Source organism: Cyclopterus lumpus, chromosome 18, assembly GCF_009769545.1.
Source record: "Cyclopterus lumpus isolate fCycLum1 chromosome 18, fCycLum1.pri, whole genome shotgun sequence".
In the NCBI taxonomy this organism is placed as follows: Eukaryota; Metazoa; Chordata; class Actinopteri; order Perciformes; family Cyclopteridae; genus Cyclopterus; species Cyclopterus lumpus.
The window spans coordinates 13708012-13719407 of NC_046983.1; the positions used below are offsets into that span (position 1 = coordinate 13708012).

At 41.0% G+C, this 11396-nt stretch overlaps 3 protein-coding genes across 3 annotated transcripts; 1 reads left to right on the top strand and 2 right to left on the bottom strand.

The window, feature by feature from the left end:
• The first annotated feature begins 72 nt into the window (after positions 1-72).
• Positions 73-3226, top strand: LOC117747943 (ependymin-like). Its single transcript, XM_034557482.1, has 6 exons — positions 73-203; positions 385-419; positions 528-662; positions 747-939; positions 1090-1177; positions 1745-3226. The coding sequence occupies exons 1-6, from the start codon at positions 137-139 to the stop codon at positions 1866-1868; spliced, it is 642 nt and encodes a 213-aa protein (XP_034413373.1). The 5' UTR covers positions 73-136; the 3' UTR covers positions 1869-3226.
• A 1053-nt stretch (positions 3227-4279) lies between these two features.
• Positions 4280-6226, bottom strand: cskmt (citrate synthase lysine methyltransferase). Its single transcript, XM_034557481.1, has 2 exons — positions 6107-6226; positions 4280-5288 (listed from the first exon to the last, which is right to left on the bottom strand). Exons 1-2 carry the CDS (start codon positions 6189-6191, stop codon positions 4612-4614), a joined length of 762 nt encoding a protein of 253 aa, XP_034413372.1. The 5' UTR covers positions 6192-6226; the 3' UTR covers positions 4280-4611.
• A 723-nt stretch (positions 6227-6949) lies between these two features.
• On the bottom strand, positions 6950-11219 carry LOC117748022 (ubiquitin thioesterase OTUB1-like). The gene is made up of 7 exons (XM_034557622.1): positions 11113-11219; positions 9952-10013; positions 9429-9527; positions 9133-9251; positions 8706-8790; positions 7670-7864; positions 6950-7299 (listed from the first exon to the last, which is right to left on the bottom strand). The coding sequence occupies exons 1-7, from the start codon at positions 11198-11200 to the stop codon at positions 7102-7104; spliced, it is 846 nt and encodes a 281-aa protein (XP_034413513.1). The 5' UTR covers positions 11201-11219; the 3' UTR covers positions 6950-7101.
• Between the last annotated feature and the right edge of the window lie 177 nt (positions 11220-11396).

Here is an 11396-nt window from a genome sequence, read left to right on the forward strand (position 1 = left end):
CTGGAATCCGCGGAAAACCTGGCGGTGGAATCCGAGTGGGCGCCTCCCCAGCTGGTTTATAAGGAAGTGAGTGCACTCACGAAGCAGCATAGTGGCGTCTGTGTGCAGAGGAAAGGTGCATCCAGCATCAGACGGCATGAGAGCGTTCGTCCTGTTCATGTGCCTGTCAGTGGGCTGCCTTGCTCAGAGGCCACAGCCATGCGGTGAGTACATCAAGAGATACTGAGCTCACTGACCTCTGAACGATGGCGCTAAATACTGATCTGTGAATGTTCTGTGTTTGCTTCTGCCTCTATGAGGAAATAGCACGACTGTGTAGCGAGCTTCCCACGGCTGTGACGTGAATGCCTCTTTTATAATAACACACTTATTTCATTTTGGCAGCATCCCCACCGCTGCTGACTGGAAGCCTAAGTGTGGTGAGTTTACATCTACTTACACAACTGATTGTATTCACCATACTGAAGGACTATTTGTCAAAATATGTCTATATTTATTCAATTCAATATTTTATGTGATTTTCCAAGTCCACCCAAAGTGAGAAGTTGATGGCTTACGCCAACTACTACTATGACGCACTGAGGAGGCGCATCCGCCTCACAGAGTTTGGATCCTACAACAATAAGACCTTCCACCTCGATGTACTTTTACTCTACAGAGAGGTAATGACGACATGGCATTGGTACCTATACTGGGAGATGCCGTGTGCAACACAAATTGCTGTATAATGCCATTCTGTCCTGTAGGGTGTCATGTACAAGATGAACTACAAGAACCAAACGTGTTGCAAGAAGCCACTGAGTGCAGACTTCCACCCCCTGGAGATCCCATGGAATGCGTCGCTGCTGGGACAGGTTGTCATAGGCAGCTCCTCTGGTCCAGGACAGGGAGTCCTCGTCAACACCTGGGAGGGAGAGCTGCAAATGAAGGAGGGACCTGGTACGGAAAGAGGAAACTAAACTAGAGGAATGAGTCATGTGCTGCCTGTGATTCTTCCGTCTAATCACTGCCCTCCTATTACATGCACACTAACCTGCTGGTCTGGTTGCGCTGCCTCAGCTCACATGTGACCCCTTTCTGTCTCTGCAGCAAAGTACATGAGCACTGTCACAGAGTTTGGATGCATCCCTGTGAGCACTCTGTTTCATACCATAAGAAGTGGATGGATGGTGACCAGGTCAGTGCCTGCACAGAATGTAACATTTCTCACCAGAAGAAATAAACATTGAGACTTGTCAAACACAGGTGAACTAATAACACTGTTAATGCCAGTGCCTCCGCTGGTATCGTGCCGAATAAAATAGAGCCATGATTAGCGTTATTAGTTGTATTTTCTGTTATGCAGAATGAAAATATTTGCTGTGAAAAAGTGTCTTCAGCTCACAGAGACAGAACAAAAACGGGACATATCTGAGAGCAAAACATAAAAAGAAAACTATAAAGACAATGAAAGAGCCTTTACTTAACCTAAAAGAATAGTCCAACCTTTCATAACATAAGCATATTCCTTCCTTTCTTGCTGAGAGTTAGAGCCGAAGTGTAATACCACTCGACTATCTGTCTGCCAAATATGAAGCTCCTGCCAGCAGATAGTTTGGTTAGCTCAGCATGAAGACTAGTAAAAACCACAAGTTCAGGTTTTATGCTAACACTCCCTTCACAAATCGCCTGACTTCCTACAGTAGCATCCATCATTTCTGTCTGGAGGATTTCATCTTGTGTTCTTCCCATTTGTCACCTTCAGCTTCTTCAACAACGTCATTGGACTAGTGGACCCTCAACAGCTCATCCCTCCACATTTCTGTCAGGGTGCCCAGCTGGAAGAAAGGCTTGATGAGGATCCAGTGACTTTCTTCAGTTTGTTTTAAAATATCATATTCTCAGAAATGTAGTGCACTGCATTGATCACTGTATGTCACTCTTTGCATTATCTATAGTATTTGGGAGCCGTTGGGTAAAAATGACTCAATTTGAATTTGTTGCAGGTTTGAAACTCTGTTGGGAGTTGTTCATTGACATAAGTATTATAAGTGTTAAAATATTCTGATCTAGAACATTACGTTCTCTTGATAGTAGTATAGTAGTAAGGTAAAATAAATATTTTAATGAATGTTAATCAAAATTTTTATTTTCTATTTCTTTACGCAATACTGATCATAATATGCCAGCTTTACCAAATCACTGATAATTGTTTGCCTCATTGAATATTCTCAGAATTTACTGGAAATTTTCCACGTGATTATCCCAATAAATATCTTCATATTTGTATATCATATATAACTAATACATGGTTGTAAGATGTTCAGCTAACTACAAACCAACCGCAGAGAATTCTCAGAACCAATCCATAAAAATTGTAACAGAGAGATTTATTATATATTTGCAATGGAGTCCCTGACAGAACAAACGTGACAACATCCTGCTGCAGCACTGAGCCATGATGCTGCGAGTGGACTGAGTCACCGATCTCCTTCTGTCCGGTCTCAGTCATTAAGATTACATTAGTCTTTAAAGCCACTTCACACGGGGTGCTGAAACAACCGTGAATTAAAGAGATGCTACTAACATTTGACCCTCGCTCCAAATATGTTATTTAGGAGGTAATTCCTCTTGAATAACATATGCAACATTACAATAATTCAAAGAAATAAGCAGCTCTTTAACAAGGATACATTTTAAGTTCACTACAATAAAATACATTATGTAATTGGCGGCTCATGTGACGTCATTAGAATCTGTGATGTGATCAAGTTGATCTCACCTGGCAAAAAGAAGCGATGTGGTGCCTTGACAGAAAGCCCCACTATTTCTTTCTTTTTTCCTCATAATGATCTGATTTTCAGAGAATCAGATGGTTTCCTCCTTAATGTATGACGTTATGATCTCAGAGAATTGTTTTTCATGTACATTTTGCCACTTTAAATCACAGTGAAAACCCACGTTTCTTTCCCTGTTCAATGATTATGATTTATGATTTTAAGCTGGGAAATTTGTTTGTCGCAATATTACCAATCTTCCCCCCTTTTTACCTACAATGGCCCGAATGCGTCGTTGTACATTCTATCCAACCATTGTCTGTGAAATTAATTTGTTTATTTGCGCTGATAAATTATAATTCATTGAATGTCCATGTTGTTGTTAATTTAGTATTATTTTTTACAATTAAGCTTGTATGAAAAAAAGTTTTTAGGAAATACTAAATTGCTTTAAGAATGAATAACAGCAAGACTTTGTGGAAAATTGTATCTTTTATTATTATTATTTTAATATGCTGACAATTGTTGTTGTAGACTTTGAATTGCCTCAAAAAGACAGCCACAGACACACTGCAATATGCAACATATGTAATGTACACACAGCTGGCACAGCATAGGTGCCCTCATTCTTGAAGCTATGTCTACCAACATGGCATATCGCATCTCATATGGTGCAGGATTATTCCAGTAATCACACTGCTATGATGAAACGGGTCACAAACTAAATGGGGGTTAAATAACCGTTCACAACTCTTTCAATCACTGAGTAAAATTATATGACATTAGCACTAACTGGCATTTTTCCGCAATCTGTTGCTTTCATCAAGCGTTCATCCATCTAGAAGTGGCATTGATTTCCACTGACAATAACAATAGGAAAAGTATAACAAAAGGCGACATAAAAGCCAAACTGGATGATATTTTAAATTGACATTCAGATGGTCTTCTTCCTGTAACTAATCACACAGCACTGTCAATGTGTGTTGTGCCAACCATAATACTCCACCCTTAGTGGATTTGTTGGTCAACTCCATCAGCACCAACACAATGGGTTGTTTCCAAACTGGACCCAAATGCAGAGAAAGCAGGCAGAAAATCAGTTCAGGTGTTTAATAAAAGTAGATCAATAGGCTTACTGTGATGTACAGGAATCTTAAGGTGTAGGAACACATCAAAACTTGGAAGTCAGTCCCTACAGGCAAACAAACCCAACAAGGCAGAGTCTCGATAGCACAGCTGTGACGCTCAGGTCACCAGGGCCAACTGACAATGAATATGTGGAAAAGGGCCGGTCATAAGCTGCAGGTCTGATGAGGAGAGTGGGAACAGGTGTGCAGGTGAGAGGGGACGTCATGGGACCAGGACTGGCAAGAGTCTGAGGACATCTAGTGGATGGTCTGAGGATGGCAGGAGAGCCAGGATGGGCAAAACCACCAACCCACTAGAAAGTCTCTAACCTCCCTTTAACTTCTAGATAGTTGAAATGGTTTATCATCTTACACCAGAAACTGGAGATCTTAGGGTTAGGACACCAACTTTATTAAGCTCGCCGTATTGCCAGCTCTGCGAAAATAATTCTAACACACACAAATTGAAGCTTTTATAATATCATAAAGGAGTTTTTTTTTTCCCCTTTCCGGTTACTTTAAAACTAATGAATCTCTTGTTGTCTCTGCTGTCTGATTCGGGCTGGATCTCTCTCAGTTTCGGACTGTGGAGGTCCAGTTTGGTTAAGAAGTCCCACTGCTGTGCTGCGACTTTTCAAGTTATCTCTGTCTGTGCTTTATAAATGACCCTTTTTTACAATCATTTTCAGTAATTTACTCGTTAAATATTATAACAACCAAGAACGTTTCTATACAATAGAGCGAGGAGTAACTTGGTAGCAGTAGTAAGTCATTCCCCGTAGCTCCCCAACCTCCTGCACCCCAACATCTGCTGCCATCACCCCTGGCTCCTGTGCCTCAGTCTCTAGCCACAGCAGCCTGGCGTCAGGGTCTTCATCAGAGAACTGGAGCAGAGACCCTGAGCTCCGCAACACCTTCAAACACTGCTGCAGCACCAGACTGGCCTTCCGTTTCCCTTCCTTAGACCTCAACAAGGCATCTGTGGTGCCCTTATCCACTATAAGGTCCACACTGCGACAGCCATAGCGTGTGTGGAGCTGTGTGCAGTCCAGCTCTACGAACTCCAGCTGAGAGGAAAAACTGTGAGCTCGAAGGGCTTTGGTTTGGACTTGTTCCTGCATTAGTCGCACGGCTATGGGGGAAATGTCTGCACAAGTGACCCGGACCGGGAGAGGAGAGTGTCTGTAAATACAGGGCCCTAAAGCAGAAGTGCCACAGCCCATATCCAGGACCTGGAGCAGACCATCTGGGTGGGGCTTGGACTGTAAGAGGGGTATAATGAAGTCCCGGACAGCATCGAATCCAAAGAACCACTCAAAGTTTTTGAAGGTGCTTGTTCTGCTGCTGTTCTCAGTGTAGAAGCGGTCCCAGGTTGCTTTCTTATCCATGTTTTCAATCAGCTCAGCTGGGCAGAAGCACCGATGGGAATAAGTCACAAGAGTTAGGAAGCGAACTTCAGCAGTAAAACACAGATACAACTTATCGTATGGCCTCCATGCTTCGGTCATTATTTGAGAGACTTTATGCTAAAAATATGTCAATTTAATGTGTCCTTGTTTTTTTTCTTTTTCTGATAACATATGATTCACATTGCTCATTGAGATGATAATACAAAAGTAATAATAATAATAATAATAATAATGCATTGAATTTATTTTGCGCTTTTCATGATACTCAAAGACACTTCACATAATTATAACATCCTAAAAGCTAAAAATAAATAAATAAGAAAGAAAAAAAGTAACATAGTAACATGCACTGAACTGCCAGTTCATGAGGTACCGTTAAGCAGAGCTACAAACCACTGCAACCTTACAACAGTCCCGCATTAAATGCTCCCTTTGTGAAGATTTTAATGTGTTGTTGTAGCATACTGACACTAATAATGGAGCCACTGAGCGTCAATTCATTGCACACCTTTGGAGAAGTGCTACTTCATGGGAAGCCCTTGAACTAGTTTGTAGCCAACATATCGGTGGCAATTAACTTAGCCAAGACAACACACACACCTGCGACCCACTCGCATGAGGACTTTGATATTAGTAGCTATTCAACTGACGATAACGTTCCTCATATATAACCGTTCTAACATTATAGCTAGCCCTTAGCTAGCTGACTGCTGAGCTTCGCCATGTGTTACTTACTGTCACAATGCCGATACAGAAACATTCAGTGAAAGCGGCCATCTAAAATGATGGATAATACCTTTTGGTTTGAACCCACCTGTCAAAGAGGAGTGCCGCCGCACTGCACAGGCTGCAGCTATTCTCCCAGCTGACCAGCTCAGCGACTTAGTGAGCGAAGACATCTTCCCTTCACTTTGCTTGTCCTCAGTCTTGTCCAGTGACAGACCTCTCACTCTGCCCACATTTCTCGGTCGCAAAAGCAGCAGCGAGTATCGGCGCCTGCAGGAAACCGGTAACGAGCTAGCTTCTGCTGTTTTAGTAGATGACGATCTTTGAAAAGGGGTTACGCAAGCAGCTACGACGCGGCCTGCGCATGTATACATCCAGGTGTAAAAGTATACGCAACAGGTAACTGCTGTAGTAATTTCAGTAAAAAAATGTACACCATTGCTGCACATGAAATATACGCAAATGGTAACAAGTAACCAGGTGGAATCTGTGCCGGCACACTCTCACTGTCAAGATATAAAATGTCAGGGATTGATGGGGTTCATTTAAGTTTGCTAACAAAGTCATTGTTTTATTAGTTTCATTGGCCAACAGGAATTCTTCTTTTCCACTGCTTCTCCAAAAATCATCAGCATTTGTTGCAACCCTAAATTCAAACTGACCGCTCAGAAGAAAGAAAAAAAAAACCAAGAAATAAGATGTAAATCCCTTTAATAAAACTCAATGAAACACAGTGTAATAAAAGGAAAATAATCCAACATAAAGCAAGTAGATAACATTTACAACCACGAAAGAAAAAAAAAACCTGTACAACTCTAAATGCCTGGAGTCACTTCTACTTTTTCCAAAGATTTTTTTTTATTAACCATTTTGTTATGACTGAGGGTAGACTTGGGAATTTGGGGCGAGAAGGGTAAGGAAGGGCATGTAATGTGATTTTATCCTTTATTTTGTTCAAATACACAAGTGTAGTCTCATACACAGATGTATGCTTCATCAATGTGGCTGCTGAAGTTGTCGTTTTTTTACCCACTGCGGTATCGTACAGCAGGAGGAGAATGAGGTGGGCTGTGGTTAGGAGTGTTATTTGTACAAGATGTCATAATGGCCAGGTCTATAGAGGAGGAAAATGCGTGGGTCGCCGCCTTCAGGGAAAACATGGTGATTGACTGTTCCTCCCTCTCCTCTGTCCATGTACTCCACCAGGATGGATACGTTTAGGGCCTGGGCTAAGGCGATGATGTGAATGTGATCACTTTCTTTAGACATGGGCTCTACCTCCTTGAAAAAGAAAACAACAAAAAAAACATTAAGTGTCAGTAAGTATTCACAGAACTTTAATGGTTAGATATTAAACATTGCAATCATCCATTTTACATTGTAATTCACCAAAGGCTGACGGTACTCTTTTTATGCAACACAAAGCTTCATATGGTGTGTAATGCATTGATCGAATTTTTTTTAGATTCACGTACATGCCCCTAAAAACAACTGGAATAATGACAACTTTCCACAGTGGTGACCATCTTTTCTACTAATAACACTTTCACACAAATTGGCAAAAGAGGAAAATGGTTGCATTCATTCATGGGTTCACGAGTAGAGATTCTATGTTTCTTTTAAGTTCAATTTAAAAGCTTTGAAAACGCACCTGCTGACAGAACTCCTTGACAGAGCGTCCTCCCTCAATGAAGTGCTGAAAGAAACCAAACTCTCTCTGCAGGTAGCCCGAGGTGAGCAGCCGCAGGTACACGACCACGTAGTCCGACATGTTCTGCTCGTTGAAGGAGTTCAGCAGCTCCTGCAGGCTCGGCTGTTTCTCACACAGTTCGATCAGGTCCATGAACTTGGGGGAAAGACATTATTCACATCATTTAAATTGATACGCATGCGTTCCCATCTTGCCAAATCACTGTCCAACTGGTCCAATTTAGTCTGTCCATGTGCTCCAGCAGACCAAATGCATCATTCAACAAGATGTAAGATACACGGTTGTGTACTTTGGCTGTGCGATGATTCAACGTGATCATTTGTGGCCTTTCAATGGAATTGTATCGTGATGAAGTCATATTGTGACACACAATTTTGTCATCTAAACTGATAACAAGCACATATAAACTCAAATTGGGCAGGATATTAAAATTGACACTTGAGTTATGGGATTAGCCCAGCGTAGTTAAATCAACCTATTTAATCAGCTTACTCTGTATTTGTATTAGTCAGTGTATAGTTTGAAATATGTATTTATTATTTCTAAATAGCAGTTTAAACTGCTGAGTGTACATAAGTACTTATTTAAAAAGAGAAAATCCTCATAACTCTGTATTTTTCATGTTCACATAGGAGCATCCCAAAAAAAAGATGCTCTTATCGTGATATATATATATATATATATATATATATATATATATATATATATATATATATATATATATATATATATATATATATATATTGCTATGGAGATATAAAATTACCTATACCATGATGGAGGGTTTTGGCCATATCAACAAGCCCTTACACTACAACTTTTCCACTTGGATCAGGAATTCCTTTTTTCAAATTACATTTTTTTTTTTTAAAAACAATGATCATGCAACTTCAGTTTTTAAGTAAAAAAGTCTGCATTGGGGTTTGTCAGTTTGCAATGAACAATGAATGTAATATTTGCTGCACAAGAAACTTACAGTGTTGTGAAAGTCTTCAATGGTAAACTCAGTGAAGCCCTCATTAACCAGGTCCATTTTACTTTTAGTTGAAACTGCTTTGAACCTGTAGAGATAAATTCAATAATCCTGAGATTATGGCCACCATAGTGTTTGTTAGATTTTAAGTATGATGGAGAACAGTGAAGACAGGACAAACAGGCAAAGATCACAGTGGGCAAACATATTGTTTCACCCATAACAAACAACAACACACCATCTAGTTGTTCGGTGACTGCATACATAACTGGCACTGTGACAGATTTGTATAAAACAATTTTTTTTAAACATTTGTTTATATGTAAATTAGGGAAAGCAAAAACAAAACTGTGCCAAAACAGACTTTAATGGGCCAAAATGACAGGCCGATAGCTACTATAGCACAAACTGCAACCACTGCGACACTCACTTCTGAAGTTCTTTGCTGTCGTCTAGCAGCGACTCGAGATGTGCGAAACCAAACGCTCTGTAGAAACAGTTCCCATCTGGTCGTGTTTTGCGAATGTACGAGTATTTTTTGTGTAGGTCCTGTAGCAAAAGGAGAAAAGAATGATCCAAATTCAAATACAAAGACTGTATTTGAGTATGTAAGCAACGCAGCGTTTGGTTTTGCTGCTCTGGATAAACAGACACCCTGGACTGTGGCAGAAATGCACCCTGATGTGGGTGTAGTAACCTAAGACCAGGTGGTGCGGATTGACTGACCTTGATCTTGAGCTGATAAACCGTGTCATCCTCAGCGTACTCCCTCTGCAGCACCGCCAGGTCCTGTCTGTCCGACACTAAGGGGCTACTGTTGGCTATCTACATACCCACACAAAGAGATTATTAGGGCATGCATGGTAAGAATCTTCACTCGTGGGTGCATCTGTTTTGACCCAAGCTATTCTTGTAGTCTGAACAAAAGGTAACAAAAAGGACCCAAACAAATCTATGCATTTATATATACACAATACAGAACTTCCATTTAGGATGTATCATGTTTGTTTCATAAAATAACATATTGTATTAATAGGCAATAGCTGTGCCGAATAGTTTCATAGTTTTCTGAACAGGTCAAGGTCAAGGTCATTAGTTACTGGGCAGTTTTAAAAGGCTGACAAACAAAGATAATATTATGTTTTTGCATTTTTCAGTGTTGACAGCGGCGTAGCAAGAGTGGAGCTGTATCCACTCATAAGCAGAATTTTCAAAAAGTTTTCTGATTCTCAATAAAAAGGGATCTCACCTCTTGCTGAATTCTGTCCTGTTGAGCAATTATGGCCTCATCATATGCGAGGCAGTTCACTCCTGAAGCGTAGCAGAATGGATAATTGGTCAGGTTTAGATTGCAATAGTGTTCAATTTAAATAAGACCGGTGAGACTGATTTACAATACAGCAAAGGCAGTAGTAAATAGCAGAGCAGTACACTATTAAATAGGACATGCACCCATGTAACCTAAACAATGCAGATGGAGTAAGTAACCATAGCATCATCAAGTCATCATGTTGCAGAGGTGATTTTTCATTTTATTAAAATAAATTAATAATAATAATCAAAAACAAGCCTCAATTTAACACAGACCGCAAGTATCTTGAATCATGCATTTGTTCACGCATGCACAAATAAATCCGTCTGTACGGTTTAGGTGGAGGAACCACCTGTGCAGACATGATACAGCTCGCAACGTAATGGCTTCAACGGTGGCAGAGAGCTAGTGCTTTCAGTGACACTTTATGAAAGTACATAATCATGTACATTAATGTGTTTATGTGTATTACTCTGATACATTTTTGACATACGAGTCAACCAACACTCGCTTAAAAACACAAATAATCAGACGGCGGTGGCGTTGTGCATTAAACACGTAATATAATGAAGACAATAACAAAGCATGGGCGAAGAAAACTACACTTTCTCATCCTGTTTTCGTCGTGTGCTGTCACCACACGCCCCCACGCGCGCGTTCTGACAGTCAGCAGTTAACACGAAAACAACTTAATCCACAACACCAGCTAGCGTCAGTCAGCTCAACTTGGCTAGCTCGAGCTATGCGTAAACAAAACACATCCTCGTCTCGACGAATGTGGTCGTTTTACCTCCCAAAAAGGGACGGCTCCTACATTGAATATTAAACGTATAGTTTTAACATTTCCTTAGGTAAAAAACTCCGGGACTGTCACGCACTGCTGCATCGTCTGTAACTAAACAAGCGTTTTCTCTTTGTGTAGCAATGGTAGCTGGCTAACGTTAGCCCACTAGCCCTGTCTCCCCCTCGCCGCTGCTTGTCAACCGCCTTCGTCACGGAGAGGGCAGCGGGCGGACGGCCGAGCGGACACTCGCGGGGGTCGCGGGCTCCGCTCGCAAGAGTCACGACCGCAGTTAATATTGGAAGTGTTTCTCTCACCCTCCACCTCTCCCTGTGATGATTCCTGTTGCTGCTCCTCCGCCATCTTAGCTATCGAGATCTGTTTCCTCCTTCTGCATGACCTCATTCGTTACACACTTCCGGACGAGTCATATTTGTGTATCTCGTGTTTGTTTGTTTGTTTGTTTGTTTGTTTGTGTGATTTAAAATATGTTTTATAACAGTGGTACACCCTTTCATGTCAAGGGCCCTATGAACAGAATGGGATTTGAACCAACATATAATATATAACAGTCTTGTTGAGGCTGTATGTGGTCGAACTG